Source organism: Lactuca virosa, chromosome 1, assembly GCF_052849685.1.
Source record: "Lactuca virosa cultivar CGN04683 chromosome 1, Lactuca_virosa_CGN04683_v6, whole genome shotgun sequence".
NCBI lineage: Eukaryota > Viridiplantae > Streptophyta > Magnoliopsida > Asterales > Asteraceae > Lactuca > Lactuca virosa.
In genome coordinates this window covers 66,690,023-66,707,069 of record NC_136426.1, presented here as the reverse complement: position 1 = coordinate 66,707,069, position 17,047 = coordinate 66,690,023, and the positions used below count along the sequence as shown (strand labels likewise).

Below are 17,047 nucleotides of genomic sequence, written 5' to 3'. Positions count from 1 at the left end.
TACCTAACTATCCCTATCTTTTAGCAAATGATTACTCATTTTTAAAATTCACATCCAAAAACTATCTAGGACCCATGTCATAAATAAAAGAACAAACCTTAATAGGTGTAGTGCATAAATACGGAGGGCTGACTCTTGAGTTTTCAGGGAAGCAGGTTGAATGCTGAAAACAATAGACTATCAGGTCTATTTTTTATCCCAAGATGGATTAAAATTGCAGCTTTTTGTCCCACCTAAAAAGGTGGGACAAAAAATATGTTCTCAAAATTATTATACTTTAAGAAATATATGCAATTATAGCAATGCATTTTTTATTAATTAATTAAGAAATGGAAGTAGGATGCTATAAATATAATCAACAAATTGACAAAAGTAGAAAATACAAATGATAAGAACCTGAAATTGGCAGGGGAGAAAACTCCAATCCAGTCATCATTTGATGGGTTCAAATTGCTATTGTGCACATTCATCCATTCAGAATTTTGCTACATATACTACAAATTAAATACCCAAGTTTGCTTGTTGGGCCCTCAATGCTACATGGATAAAAAAAGAAACGACTTACATTAACAAAAAAAAATTGGCAATGAAGACTTGCAGTTTAGGTTTCAATCCAGGTTAAGCTTCCCATTAACAAAAACTTGCTCGGAAGTTCTCCTCCTGATGGAGCTAGATATGTGATTTTCTTCCTAAAATTGTAAATACAACACAAAATTAATTTGTATTCTATATTTAATATTTAATAAGTTCAAAGCTCTCAATCAAACTGTAACAACGTAAATTTTCAAAACAATTTTTCATTTTTAAATCATACTTTCATTCACATGATAATCACAAAACATAATGTGTCACTGTGTCATAACCAAAAACATGTCCCAGAATCTCAATAACATAAACTCCATAAGTGTGTACGGATCATGCCGGCGCCTTCCCACGGTCCTCGCTAGTACCTGAAACACATTTCATAACAACTGTAAGCATAAATGCTTAGTGAGTTCCCCAAAATACCACATGCCACACATACGCCTTTCCAGGCCACAACTCTGTAGGATCTTCCGATCCATGTGTCTCAGGGGACTCCCGTCCCAAATCCCGGTAGACCTTCCAGTCCTACCCCTATCGACCTTCTGGTCCGTAACCTCTTGACCTTCCGGTCCATATCATACATAATCATACATAGCATATACATATCACATAACCGCATATAGCACATACATCATAGCATACAAGACCTTCCGGTCACACATAAGTACCCTTCCAGGTACAGTATAGTGAGAAGACTCACCTCGTATGATGTCTAGTAACTCACGTGCTCGATATCCCTGAATCTCGAAACAACGACCTAGCCCCGCCTAATCACATAAAGCAATTATTTCAAATCATAAACGGCTCTCAAGGCTAGACTAATCCCTTCCTATGTCCTCTCAGAAGGTTAAAAGACCATTTTACCCCTCAATGGTCCCAAAAGTCCAATTGTTGACCAAACCCTAAAAGTCAACAAAAGTCAACTCTCCGGGTTACGTTGCGCGTACCAAGCCTGTACGCTGGGCGTACCCGGCGACCTCACAGAAACGGGGAACGCGACCCCCTACGCCGCGCGTACTGGGATTACGCCCAGCGTAACTCCCAGTTTCAGACTCCTTAGCTCTTGAGGTCTTAAACAGTTAAGACCCACGTCCAACTTTTAGATCTGACCATTTCTAAGCCTCTTAATCCATAAAGTTGGTGACTTTAAGCCTTTGCATGGCTGGACAAGTCACTAACACCCATAACATTCCATTACCCAATTCTACAAAGCTCATAATACAAGCATGACCTCATATCAACGACCAAGATGGAAACTTTATGGATCTATAACACAAATATAACTGAAATGGGACAGATCTAGGTCCATGGAGTCCTTTATGCTCATAAAGTCTCCACCTTTGGGACTTTAACCCTAGAAATGGTCCATAAAGCACAAACCAAAAATAACAAGGAAAGCTTTGAGCTTTATACCTCCAAGTGAAGCTCCTCCCTCTGTAGAACTCAGATCCAAGCTTGTACTCCAACTTCTAGCCTCCACAAGAACCTCCTCTTCTTCTTTACTAACACACAAAGGCACTTTCTTGCTCAAGAACACACACACTAGCTTTAGAACGATAAAGTTGCTCTTCTAGGGTTTCTCTCTGAGGGATGGTGGATGGGGACAAGACCATCTCATTCCTTTTATAGCCCTCAAGCCACAATTAGGGTTTTGCACCTGGGCCAACTACGCCCAGCGTAACCCTGGGTACGCCCAGTGTACCTAGGCGAGTCCGCGTCCAAAATAAGCGCATGAGTACGCGCAACGTACTCTTGAGTACGCCCAGCGTACTCATTTGCTACAATTTCCACTCAAGGGCTACTCTTGACAACTTGACAAAAGAGAAGGATTAAATAGTTGTACCTGAATTTCGGGATGTTACAATTCTCCCCCACTAGAACCAGACTTCGCCCTCGAAGTCTCATGCTGAAAACAACTCCGGATGCTGCTCCCGCATCTCTGACTCTGTCTCCCAGGTCAGCTCAGACCCCCTCCGATGTTGCCACTGAACCTGAACCAGGGGCACCTCCTTGTTCCTCAGAACCTTGATCTTTCGATCCACAATCGCGATTGGCCTCTCAGCATAATTCAGGCTCGCATCCACCTGAATGTCCTCCAGCGGCACCACTGCCGACTCGTCGGCTATACACTTCCTCAACTGAGACACATGGAAGGTATCATGAATCTGGCTCAACTCCGCAGGTAGCTCCAACCGATATGCTACCTTGCCCACCCTCGCGGTCACCATGAACGGACCGATGTACCGGGGCCCCAGCTTTCCCCTCTTCCTGAATCGGATCACTCCTTTCCAAGGGGACACTTTCAGGAGTACGAAGTCCCCCACCTGGAACTCCAGCTCGGATCGTCGTCGATCCGCATAACTCTTCTGACGACTCTGAGCCGTCAGTAACCTCTGTCTAACCTGCTGTATCTGCTCTGTCTTCTGAAGCACTATTTCAGTGCTACCCATCACACGCTGCCCTACCTCTCCCCAGCAAATGGGAGTCCGACACCTCCTCCCATACAACAATTCGAAGGGAGGCATGCCAATACTAGAATGATGGCTGTTGTTGTAGGAGAACTCAGCCAACGGCAAGTACGTGTCCCAACTTCCCCCGAAGTCCAACACACATGCTCGAAGCATGTCCTCGAGCGTCTGAATCGTCCTCTCACTCTGCCCGTCCGACTGTGGGTGGTAGGCGGTACTGAAATGCAATCTCGTACCCAACTCCTCGTGGAACTTCTTCCAGAACCTGGAAGTGAAACGTACATCTCGATCAGACACAATCGAGATCGGTACTCCATGACGCGATACCACCTCTCTCACATACAACTCTGCCAACCTCTTAGCAGAAGAGCTTTCACTGATAGCAAGAAAATGCGCGCTCTTCGTTAGCCGGTCGACGATCACCCAAATTGCATCGACACCCCTTGCGGTCCTTGGCAATTTGGTGATGAAATCCATGGAAATATGTTCCCACTTCCACTGGGGAACCTCAAGCGGCTGCAACTTGCCATGCGGACGCTGGTGCTCGGCCTTAACCCTGCGACAGGTCAAGCACCTCTCAACAAACCACGCAACATCCCTCTTCATACAGGGCCACCAATAATCTTTCTTCAGGTCCAAATACATCTTCGTGGCGCCGGGATGGATCGAGAACCTCGATCTATGCGCCTCCTCCATCAGAATGGTACGTGCGCCGCCTGCATACGGCACCCAAATCCGGCCCTGAAAGGTCATCAGCCCTCGACTATCCGTCACGAACTCGGACACCTGCCCGATCACCCGCTCCCTCTTGCGGTTCTCTGGTATCACGGCCTCTGCCTGGGCCTCCCGAATGGTGTCCAACACCGGGGTCATCACTGTCAACCTCATACAAGTGCCTTGAATCGGGGCACTCTCCGCCTACGGCTCAGCGCATCGGCTACCACATTAGCTTTGCCCGGGTGGTACAGGATCTCACAATCATAATCCTTTCCCACATCCAACCATCTTCTCTGACGCATGTTCAGATTGGGCTGATCCATCAGATACTTCAAACTCTTATAGTCCGTATAAATGGTACATCGAACCCCATACAAATAGTGACGCCAAATCTTGAGGGCGAACACCACTGCCCCCAACTTCAGATCGTGGGTGGGATACCTCGTCTCATGAGGCTTCAGCTGCCTCGATGCATACGCTATTACATGCCCTCTCTGCATAAGCACCGCACCCAACCCCGATATCGATGCGTCACAATACACCACAAAATCATCCATCCCTTCCGGGAGGGCTAGCACAGGGGCTTCGCACAATCTCTGGCGAAGTGTCTTAAACGAGGTCTGCTGCTCTGGACCCCATGAAAAAGCAACACCCTTCCGGGTCAACCTGGTGAGAGGCACGACAATCTTGGAGAAATCCCTGATAAATCTCCGATAGTAGCCGGCCAGTCCTAGAAAACTCCTGATCTCGGTGGGAGATCTCGGCACCTCCCAACTCATAACCGCCTCAATCTTGGTCGGATCGACCAAAATCCCCTCCTGGTTGACGAGATGTCCCAAGAACTGGACCTCCCGTAACCAGAACTCGCACTTGGAGAATTTGGCATAAAGCCTCTCCGTCCTCAATACCCCGAGAATCTCTCTCAGATGCTCCTCGTGCTGCTCTCTAGATCTCGAATACACCAGTATATCGTCGATGAACACGATCACCGAACGATCCAACATCGGTCTACACACCCTGTTCATGAGATCCATGAACGCTGCTGGTGCATTGGTGAGCCCGAAAGGCATCACCACAAACTCGTAATGCCCATAACGAGTCCTGAACGCCGTCTTCTGGATATCCTCATCACGCACTCTCATCTGATGATATCCAGACCTCAGATCAATCTTGGAGAACCAAGACGCTCCCTGTAACTGATCGAACAAATCGTCGATCCTCGGTAATGGATAACGGTTCTTGACCGTCAGCTTGTTCAACTCCCGGTAATCAATACACATCCGGTGTGAACCATCCTTTTTCTTGACAAAAAGGATCGGCGCTCCCCATGGCGAACTACTCGGTCGAATAAACCCCTTCCCGAGCAGCTCCTGAAGCTGCGAGGATAACTCCTGCATCTCTGGCGGCGCAAGGCGATAAGGCACCTCGGCGATAGGTGCTGCCCCCGGAACCAAATCAATGCGGAACTATACATGCCTCTCGGGAGGCACTCCCGACAACTCCTCGGGAAAAACATCAGGGAACTCGCGCACTATCTGAACGTCATCCACCGAACTCGGCCTCCCAGCGGCCTCTCGTGTGTCCAACACATAGGCTACAAACCCACTGCAGCCCTGTTGTAAACTCTGTCTCGCTCTGGCAGCTGAACAGAACGCTGACCCACATCGGGTACCCTCGCCGTACACCGTAAGTACTCCCCCACTAGGGTCTCGTATCGTCACCAACTGTCGCTCGCAGCCTATCACAGCCCCAAATAGGCTCAACCAATCCATGCCCACTATGACACACACGTCCCCCATCGCTATCGGGACCAAATCTATCGGGAACTCAACACCGAAGATCTCGAGTACACATCCTCGCATCACCTCCGTAGCATACACCGCTCGCTCGTCAGCTATGGAAACTCGCAGAGGTCGACTCAACGCCTCTCGCCTGCTACTGATGTGCCGACTAAACACTATCGACTAAACACTATCGACACAAACGATCGACTCGCACCCGAGTCAAATAACACTAAGGCAGGTACAGAACTCACAAGAAAAGTACCTACACATATCATCATATAAGCACAATATCTCAACGTAACATAAATAAATAAGGAATACATACCAGCCACAACATCGGGCGCTGCGCGGACCTCATCCGCTGTCAACTGGAAAGCTCTCCCACGAGCCTTCAGTGCCTCGGCCTTCACTGGCCGAACCTCGGTAACCCTAGCAGTAGGGGCAGATCCCTGTGCTGATCCCTGATGTAACTGCGGGCACTCGGCCTTCCGATGGCCAGTCTGGTTGCAATGAAAGCAAACCATAAATCCCTTGGGGCAATCCTTGGTGATATGCCCCTCCTTGCCACATTTGTAGCAAGCACCCGATCAACAGACCCCATCATGCCCCTTGCCGCACTTTCCGCAAGTGCGGCCCTTCTGGCCTCCAGATCTCGTATCAGCGGACTTAGCCCGCTTTGCTGCCGGCTGAGACTGTGCCAGCCGCCGATCTATCCTCTGAGACTCGGCCTCCTCCCTGGCCTGAGTCTCCAACTCAATCTCCCTCTTCCGAGCATTTGCCTGAAGCTCAGCAAATGTCCGGTAAGTCGAGTTCGACACGAACTCCCGTATATCCCTCCTTAAAACGCCCAAATACCGGCTCATACGTGCCTGCTCAGTAGACACCTACTCAGGGCAGAACACCGCCCTCTCATGAAACTTCCTCGTAACCACAGTAACCGAATCAGTACCCTGCTTGAGGGTCAAGAACTCCTGTACCAACCGTTCCCTCTCCACCGGGGGAACATACTCGTCTCTGAACATGGTGGTGAACCTCTCCCAGGTCACCGCTGAAATCTCTGCAAGAGTGAAGCTCGCCGTCACGAACTTCCACCAGTCCTTCGCTCCCAAGCGAAGCTGGTTCAATGCGAACCGTACCCTCAGATGCTCCGGACATGAACACGTGTAGAAGCATCCCTCAATATCAGCAATCCATCTCATCGCAGCGATTGGATCCTGCGTCCCATCAAACTCTGGTGGCTTCGTGTTGCTGAACTCTCGAAGCAACAACGAGTCACCTCCCTGAGGTCTGGCAGCAGCCACCGCTGCAGTAGCTGCAGCAGCAGCAGCCTCAGTCACCGCGGCGTACCGCTCATCGAAAGTCTCAATCAGTGTGGTCTTAATAGACCCAAACATCTCCGGAATCTCGGCCCTGATCGCCGCCGCCACCTCATCGTGGATCATCTGACGAAGCTCCTCGTCACTCACGCCGCTCAACTCAGGTCTGTGGCGTGTCCCAACTGTGATGTCTCTGAAATACAACATAAGAATATCAGAGACTCGCTCGAGCATACTCGCACTCGATAACTCAACCCTACTTGTTCCTTGGTACCCAATGGATTCTTACTTAGAGTGCGCACTGCTCCGGTGTCTTCAGTAGTACGGGCCCTATACTACCGTCCACACCGCATCAGTATTCACCCTAAGTCCTCCTCCTTGGATCCCAAATCATAAGTACTCTATATCTCACTGGCATAGGCTACCCTTCGGTAGACCTCTCATCAGCTCCTCACTGCTACCTACTCGCTCTCAAGCATCACATAGCAGCAAAATCCTTCCTAGGCTAAGGCATCACAAAATCAGGCCACTCTAGTCCTAATATGAATACCTAGCCAACTCTAGCATGCATATCATATCATAACATGTCTCATAACACATAATGTAAGGGTATTTTGGGAAATCACCGTTCGGGCGCTGACTGATCGTACACACCGCTTCCTTCTGTCTTTCTCAAAATCTTTTACTCTTTTAGAAAAATTGTTTATTTTATGAAAAACTTCCTTGATTCCTCAGTTTGAGTTCAGATTCATCCGAAGATGCACCCGAATCCCTCAAACCAAGGCTCTGATACCAACTTGTAACAACGTAAATTTTCAAAACAATTTTTCATTTTTAAATCATACTTTCATTCACATGATAATCACAAAACATAATGTGTCACTGTGTCATAACCAAAAACATGTCCCAGAATCTCAATAACATAAACTCCATAAGTGTGTACGGATCATGCCGGCGCCTTCCCACGGTCCTCGCTAGTACCTGAAACACATTTCATAACAACTGTAAGCATAAATGCTTAGCGAGTTCCCCAAAATACCACATGCCACACATACGCCTTTCCAGGCTACAACTCTGTAGGATCTTCCGATCCATGTGTCTCAGGGGACTCTCGTCCCAAATCCCGGTACACCTTCCGGTCCTACCCCTATCGACCTTCCGGTCCGTAACCTCTTGACCTTCCGGTCCATATCATACATAATCATACATAGCATATACATATCACATAACCGCATATAGCACATACATCATAGCATACAAGACCTTCCGGTCACACATAAGTACCCTTCCAGGTACAGTATAGTGAGAAGACTCACCTCGTATGATGTCTAGTAACTCACGTGCTCGATATCCCTGAATCTCGAAACAACGACCTAGCCCCGCCTAATCACATAAAGCAATTATTTCAAATCATAAACGGCTCTCAAGGCTAGACTAATCCCTTCCTATGTCCTCTCAGAAGGTTAAAAGACCATTTTACCCCTCAATGGTCCCAAAAGTCCAATTGTTGACCAAACCCTAAAAGTCAACAAAAGTCAACTCTCCGGGTTACGCTGCGCGTACCAAGCCTGTACGCTGGGCGTACCCGGCGACCTCACAGAAATGGGGAACGCGACCCCCTACGCCGCGCGTACTGGGATTACGCCCAGCGTAACTCCCAGTTTCAGACTCCTTAGCTCTTGAGGTCTTAAACAGTTAAGACCCACGTCCAACTTTTAGATCTGACCATTTCTAAGCCTCTTAATCCATAAAGTTGGTGACTTTAAGCCTTTGCATGGCTGGACAAGTCACTAACACCCATAACATTCCATTACCCAATTCTAGAAAGCTCATAATACAAGCATGACCTCATATCAACGACCAAGATGGAAACTTTATGGATCTATAACACGAATATCATTGAAATGGGACAGATCTAGGTCCATGGAGTCCTTTATGCTCATAAAGTCTCCACCTTTGGGACTTTAACCCTAGAAATGGTCCATAAAGCACAAACCAAAAATAACAAGGAAAGCTTTGAGCTTTATACCTCCAAGTGAAGCTCAGAACTCAGATCCAAGCTTGTACTCCAACTTCTAGCCTCCACAAGAACCTCCTCTTCTTCTTTACTAACACACAAAGGCACTTTCTTGCTCAAGAATACACACACTAGCTTTAGAACGATAAAGTTGCTCTTCTAGGGTTTCTCTCTGAGGGATGGTGGCTGGGGACAAGACCATCTCATTCCTTTTAGAGCCCTCAAGCCACAATTAGGGTTTTGCACCTGGGCCAACTACGCCCAGCGTAACCCTGGGTACGCCCAGCGTACCTAGGCGAGTCCGCGTCCAAAATAAGCGCATAAGTACGCGCAGCGTACTAATTTGCTACAATTTCCACTCAAGGGCTACTCTTGACAACTTGACAAAAGAGAAGGGTTAAATAGTTGTACCTGAATTTCGGGATGTTACACAAACCTTGGAATATCAATATCAGTGATCCAAATAAACCCAGCTATGTTGCTACATTCAAAGCAAATAAACCAAAACAATAGTAAGCACCATATACAATAAGTTCTATTAAAACAATTTTAAAGAATACCTTGAAAGAATCTGATCTTGTTCTTTTGCAAAAGAGATAGCAAGAACTAAATTGAGCAAATCCCTGTTGATGTTTACAGGAACTTGTGAGTTGCCTTCTTCTAAATCATATAACTTAAACTTCAAGTTTGAACTTAAATTAATTATATTTCCATTTTATTTTTTTATTAGGATTATAAGGTCAGGAGATACATTGATCAGCCAGTTGAAGTTCCTGTAAGTTGATTATTTGTTCTATAAATTCTGTTATTTGTGCTTATTATGGGATTTACACAATTTTATTATGCTGTCAACAGAGTCGAATCACAACAGAGGAGTACTTGATGAAGCTGGATGAAGCACTTGAGGTAATTAAGTTTTTTTTAAGTATGAAAATCACTTGAGGTAATCACCACTTTCTGTTCTTGAAATCGAATGAATAAGTATCTTAATCAGCAATTTGCAGAGGCATAGAAACACAATAGTTCAAATCAAACGGACTAACTAAAACCTATCACTTTGGCATTGGGCTTAATGATGAACAAAATTTGATTGAATATATACAGAGGAGGCATTAAGATGTACCTTAGAAGGCTAATTCGAGTCTAGATTAACACATTTCACCAATCGAAAAAGGAACTCGTCTGCCAGGGGATCGTGAGAACCACCGGGTAAAATCCTCTCCGGTCCAAAAATACAGTTTCAGTGATTGAAAAAGTGAAGAATATACTAGAGATGGTGTCGACATGTACCGAAGGACGGACGACGATTTCTGAAGACGAGAACTGTGTAACGGCGGTCGTACACCGGCTGATGAAAGTATCACCGGCGGTGACAAATCACGGAATTGGAGTGATCTGGAGCTCGTGTTACATGTCAAGAGATCGAATGGCTCAGGAATCTGCAATGAGGAACAATGGATTGACAAAGGTGTTGCTCGTGATACAGAGTAATTGCTCCGACACGGCGAGGCAAATCGGTGTGTCGTTCATAATCGCAACCAAGAACTGCAAAATCAAAAGTTCAAATTCATAAAACTAGGAATACTAATTGAACTTACCTGAGTTGTGATGAGCAATAATTGACTTTATGTGTGTGATTTTGATCACCTGTGCTAGAAATCGATGGTGATTTCATTGAAATCGGCGATGATTTTGTTGAAAATCGACAATAACTGTGGTCCTTCATCGATCTTCAGCGCATGTGTGTGAGTCTGATCTTCAGTGAGGATCTCTTTCTGTACGATGTGATTACACATACTTCGGCTATCAAAGATCCATCATAGAATATTCAAGTATTTGGCAATCTATTGTCGCAATTGAAGATGAAAACTAATGACATCGATCTCTTAGCTCGTGGATTCACCATCGATGATACGGAGGATAAGGACCATGGATTAGTAGTCTTCACCTTACCCGATTCAATGAATAGCGGAGACATTTGACGGAGGAAACCATAGATGTTAGGCGATGGTTATGGATTGGGGAAGGATCGACGATGAAGTTGTAAGAGAAAGAGGGATGACGGACAAAGACGATGAGAGATTTGAGAGCGACATCGATTGATTTGGGGGATAATCTCTTCAGTACCATAAATGCCCTTCGATTAATTTCAGAACCATACCCCCGTGTTTAATTTTCCCATTTATTTACAAAAACGCCACTGAGCATCCTAGCCTTTTATTATTTTAATCTAACGGCTCACAATCGGTTATCGGGTTCTCGGGAAACTATGAGTTCTCAAATGATCATTCCTATATATATATATATATATATATATATATATATATATATATATATATATATATATATATATATATATATATATATATATATATATATATATATATATATATCGTTTGAACATATTATCAATTTCAATTTTAATGTGAAAATAGTTTGAAAGAATAAAAAATCTGTTATATAAAAAGCCAGTGTCTTAATAAATTAAGGATCACGCAAAGAATTTTTTCTTTTTTTGTTTTGGCCCGGTCCAATCCAAACCGTTGTTGAGATTTGCAGTATTGGACCAATCAAGTAATCAAGATATAAAAATCAAGGCATAAAGTCATGAACTATGAATCTTTAATTCAACTTCCCCATATGTATTATTACATGAGATGATTTAATTAAGAGCGACAAAAATGAGATAATGTATCGATTATTTTATATTTATTGTTTTGGCTTGAATCAATTTTTTCACAACTTATTTGTGATATCTACGCTAACCATGTAATTTTAATGGTAAATAAAACTAAACAATTAAGACTTCTTTTTACGGTTTAAATTCACAATTGAGCTTTCCACGATGACGAGACATGGGCCACGGCTTCACCAACAGTGATATACAATCCGTCCGACCCAAACGACTTCAAACTGTTCGATTTGTGTAGCTTTTCCATCACACTTCCTACTGGATTTGTCAACACAAGCTATATTTCCAAATTAAACAATGGAATTTGTTATTTTTTTTGTTTGTATATAACTATATATTATATACGGACAACAATGCTCCACTAGGTTGTACAATACTACCCGATATAATAAATAAAACTAACCTGAAGGGATCGCTTTTCTAACATCCTTTTGAGCTCGTTCACCATGGCAAGGCCGCTTGTGTCCATGGCCGTCACAGCTTAAGAGGTTACATGCAATTCACATGGAGAAATTTATTGTTATTACAAAATAAGCAGAAAATTAAAACAAATAAATCGGACAAAAATTCTGACTATGTCATAAAATGAAAGTAATCGGAGAGATTTGGTGTAAATACCATTCCAAAGCACACTAATTTTTAGAGCATATAAAAATGTGTTAGATCAGATTGGTAGAAGGTCAAAATTATATGAAATATTGTTACAACAACCTTAAGTGTATAAGGAAAGTTAGTAGTTTAGTCAAACTAGGAAGTTTTACTTGGTTAACAAGTCTTGGAATGTAACGTCTTTTCTGTTTGCCCATATATAGTTGTAGTTGTTTTCGTTTTGATTATAAGAGAAAAGTTTAACTTTTAAGCAATCCTTTCTTCTCCTCCATATATCCGTTTTTCATTATTTTGTTCTAACCCTTGCTTTATTTTCAAGCAAGTTGTTTATTTTGTTCAAACCTACAGAATATGATGTAAAGTGTAAACAATTTTTAACCATGTCATTTGTTATTTTTTACTCGTTCGCCATAAGTATAACTCAGCATTTTTTCGTATAAACCGGTTATATTCTAAAAATATCCACTTTTAAGAGTCAAACTAAAAGAGTTGGATCGAACCATCAATTCTTATTTTTATCCATCTTTTTTAATTTGTTTAAGTTTTACAAACATTAAATATGATTACAAAACTATAAATAATTCAATAATCCAACTGTTCTGAATATAACATTTTAGAATCTTGTATACTTTAACCGATTTTTGTAGGGTCTAACCTATTTTTTTAACTAAATTTATTAGTTTTATGATTTTATCCAGTAAACACATTAAGTTAAATACAATATATAAACTTGGGGAACTTATAATTTGTATATAAAATAGAATCGAAATCGGACACTTTGAGTCTTCAATGATAACATACCAGTCATGTCTATGATGACACACTTTAGAGTACTGCCATTGTTTGCCGCAATCCAATCTTCCTCCTCCCTTAACCATCTCAACATCCTGCAACATTATTTTGGCGTTTCATATTTATTATTTATTTGTATATGTATATTACAAACATTGTATTACATTTTAGATTTTATGTAACTAACCTTTCTTGTAGATAAGTCGAATTAGCAAAGTAGATTGGAGCCTCAATACCAAGTATAAAAAACGAAGGCACCCTTCGAGCTTCTCTATATCGATCAAGATCTTGATAGATTTGGGTGCCCGGAATATTTCCTAGGACACCCGTATTTGGTCGTGTCACGTGTAACAATATTTTAAATACCGAAACTCCCACCTACAATAAACCCATAAAAACAATTATTAGAAAAAAGCGATATATTTTGAAAATCTAATGTTATCCTTCCAACAACTTCTAAAATGGTTTAGTTCATACTAGAATTGAAACTCTCATAACAGACTGATTGTTTTATTGAAGAATATTGGAAAGATTACCGCGACTGCAAGGCCAACAGGGACTGAGACGAATAGAACACCTAAGAAGGACGATAAGCATGCTACAAAATCGAGTTTATCAACTTTCCAAAGACGAAATGCACTTTGATAATCCATTAGTCCAATCACAGCAGTGACAATGATTGCAGCCAATATTAGATCTGGGGTGTATCTAAAGAGGGGCATCAAGAACAAGAGTGTTACAAGTACTGTTAATGCCATTACAATGTTGGACATTGCTGTTTGCCCCCCTGCATTTTCATTCACAGCTGATCGGGAAAACGACCCTACAAATTGGAATCTGTCAATGGGATTGAAATATGAAGAAATTTGAATCTAGTAGGAACAGGAATTGGAATGTAGTTGAATTCCATTCCTGTGTTGTTTTCAGGAAATGGAATTGAATTGGATTCCATTTTCATATTCAATTCTTAAATCGAACCTGTAGTGACATAACAAGAGGAGCAAGAACCGGCCATGTTCATAAGTCCGATCGCTATCATTTCTTTGTTTCCATCGACTTGGTAGTTCTTAAACGATGCGAACGTTCTTCCAACTGCAATCCCTTCCTACAAATTAAAATGAACATAATGAATCGATCATGGATTCATTCCAATTGATGTACAGTACAACTCGACAATGCATCAAGTAGGATTCCAATTTCGGAGTAGAAACTATCAAATTAAAGCATTCGTGGCATAGGTTCGATTGATTTATTTATATCAAGTCATTTTTAGGGTTGAAAATTGTATAGGAAACCTACTGTAAGGGATAATAGGCCAGTAACAGCGCCGGTTTTGACTGCAACAGCTAGAAATTCTCCATGAAAATAGAGCATGTCTAACGAGGATGGATTCAAACCCTTCTTTAACTGACCAATCTGTGAAGAAACTTAAAAGTTATGGAGCTCCGTGTTAAAATGTAAACTACAGGTACTAATTTTGTAAAATATAAGCTTACAGTTGCAATGTTATGAAGCTTTGATTTGAAAAGAGCGACTATAAGAGTTGACAAAATAACTAATGTCAATGGAGCTGCTGCTGATATCCAAAAGAGTTTTGGTTTTCGCAATCCCTGCATTGATCAAAAGAATTTAGAAACAGAGCATAAAAATTTGGGTTAAAATGCAAAAACAGGGTATTCTTCTTGTAACATTATATTTTTATTTAATTGTATTACTTACAATTTGCCTTGTAGTCAGTAAACATGCCAAAAAGCTAAAGCCCATCATAATAGCATGCCAAGACCACTGCATAAATAATTAAATATTAAGAAATTATATATAAAATTGAATTTAAAATCTAAAAAAATATCATAAACAAGTCCAATCACTTAAAATAATCAATAAGCCTCTGAATATTTATCGTTGGGTTGCATCAATAAACAGACGTAAACAATTGTCTTTATATATATATATATATATATATATATATATATATATATATATATATATATATATATATATATATATATGGGTTTTGAGATCCTCTAGAAATATAACTGCATGAAATTGATATAACAAACAATTAATGATTATTTACTCGTTACCTCGTCTCTTCGCTCGATAACAGACGATAAAACGGGAATTATTTGCATTTTGCTAGTGAAATTGACAATCCCAAGTAGCCCTTTGAGTTGTTGCATGGAGACAATGACAGCTGCCCCAGCCATGAAACCAACAAGTGTCGCCTTCGATAAAAAATCGATTAAAAAACCTAACCTGTAGATTAAGATATATCCATTACTCAATTCCCTGGAATTCGATAACATATATGTAAGATGTGCGTATTGGTTTGATTTTGCGTTTACGTAGTGAATAGTGATCAGATGCAAAATCATAATCATAATCTGATCGTTTATTGTTTAAAGAGACGATGAATTGTTGCATCGTATCGTATTTGTATGTATCATGGATGAATCAATACATTAATGGTACCTGAGAAAGCCAAGAGAAGCTTGAAAGAGGCCAGCGAAGAAAGTAGCAGTGAAAGCCAATTTAAGGTAGAGAACTGGGTTTAAGGTGTAAGAAACGGCGTCGTTCAACATTGTTCCCATCACCATTGAAGCTATGGAAACCGGCCCGACCGCTAGATGTTTAGAACTCCCAAGTACAGCATATATCAATGGCGGCACAAAGCTTGAATCTGATCATATTTCCATATTTAACTAGTAAGTAAATGTATTTATATACACTATTTCAAAAAAAAAAAAAAAAATTATAAAAACTTACAGAGGCCAATTACAGGAGGCAGATTTGCAAGCTTTGCATAACTTATTCCCTGCAAACCAATTTGAAAAGCAAAATCAACTCATTTAGTAATTCTGAAGATGATGATGAATTCGGAATGTATCAATCTATCATGCATGTATATATGTATATATAGTGTATGCTATACCTGAGGTATGGCAAGGCTGGCAATTGTGAGACCAGAAACGACGTCTGAGCGGAAGAGGGTTAGATTATAATTAGGTGCCCACTGAAAGATTGGGAAGACGAAGTGAAGAGCGAAGAGGATTTTGTTTAAGCGTGTTTGGTTTTTTAATCCGTGGAGTGGATCGTCAGGGAAGAAAATCTCCGAGAGTTTGTGCCGGAGTTTCTGAAAAGTAGTTTTCTGCGGCGGTAGACAAACGCCGTGTAGCTCCTGTGGCTGTGTCCCCATTGTTTCCGACGGAACTAATATAGAAATGGTGGTGGTTTCTGGCTGAGCATGACCCGGACCCGAATTGTCCTCCACTTCTATGTTTAAACCCATTTTTTATATCTATTAACGGAATGGCAATTCGGGTTTAAATAAGGTGTAGAAGAAGGGTATGATTGGAAATTGTATTGGGAACCCAGGGGCAATATAGAGATTATACTTGCTTATGGTTTGGTTTCATTTTTTGAATCTCTATGGCGGATTAAAATCGGTCGAAATGTATAAATGTTTACAACTTTTTAATGGGACGATTTGATTAATATTATCTTTTACTTTTTAAAAGTTTTAGTAATTTTCATAAAGTTTTGCTAGCAAAATATGTCAAATTAATCATACCGTTTAAATATATATTACCACCGTTTGAACTATTTTATGAAACAAATTAGATCATCATTTTTATAATGACCTTCGTAATCATATTAATACATTATCTATTTATTAAATTAAAAAATAAGCATAAAAAGTATTGGAGGTAAAGCCGATCCAAACTAATATTTCTAATTTATAGAATCTTGTAAAGTTTCCATTTTTGTCCATTGATATGGAATTTAATGGCCTTGTTGCATATCCATTTGTTTGGGCTTTTTATTTGTCCACAACTCCTTATAGACTAGTGTCATCATCCCCATTCAGATTTTGGTTTGTACAATAAGTTTCCAAAAGGAATTTATGCACTGTTTTCCTCCTTCTGTCAACGGTTCTATGTATCCAAAAGAATATTATGGGGCCAAATTTTGATTCAACTCAAAAGGTCAAATATAAGGTAATTATTAACTACATATATTACGATATGGCAGGATATCCGGCCGATAGAAATGCATGTTTGGCAAAA

The 17,047-nt window shown here is 41.5% G+C and overlaps 1 protein-coding gene across 1 annotated transcript; it reads right to left on the bottom strand.

Annotated features, from left to right (window-relative positions):
• Positions 1-11,548: 11,548 nt before the first annotated feature.
• On the bottom strand, positions 11,549-16,256 carry LOC145104985 (putative sulfate transporter 3.4). The gene is made up of 13 exons (XM_079042135.1): positions 15,913-16,256; positions 15,747-15,795; positions 15,453-15,660; positions 15,065-15,236; positions 14,700-14,765; positions 14,477-14,590; positions 14,280-14,396; positions 13,959-14,085; positions 13,517-13,803; positions 13,168-13,358; positions 12,990-13,075; positions 11,983-12,059; positions 11,549-11,856 (listed from the first exon to the last, which is right to left on the bottom strand). The coding sequence occupies exons 1-13, from the start codon at positions 16,174-16,176 to the stop codon at positions 11,713-11,715; spliced, it is 1,902 nt and encodes a 633-aa protein (XP_078898261.1). The 5' UTR covers positions 16,177-16,256; the 3' UTR covers positions 11,549-11,712.
• Between the last annotated feature and the right edge of the window lie 791 nt (positions 16,257-17,047).

Excerpts from the sequence above, each read along its gene's own strand:
- LOC145104985 (XM_079042135.1), bottom strand. The coding sequence starts at position 16,176 with ATGGGGACACAGCCACAGGAGCTACACGGCGTTTGTCTACCGCCGCAG. Across the intron at positions 15,796-15,912 it reads CCAGCCTTGCCATACCTCAG|GGAATAAGTTATGCAAAGCT; the intron begins GTATAGCATACA and ends ATTGGTTTGCAG. Across the intron at positions 14,397-14,476 it reads AGCTTCATAACATTGCAACT|ATTGGTCAGTTAAAGAAGGG; the intron begins GTAAGCTTATAT and ends GTTTCTTCACAG.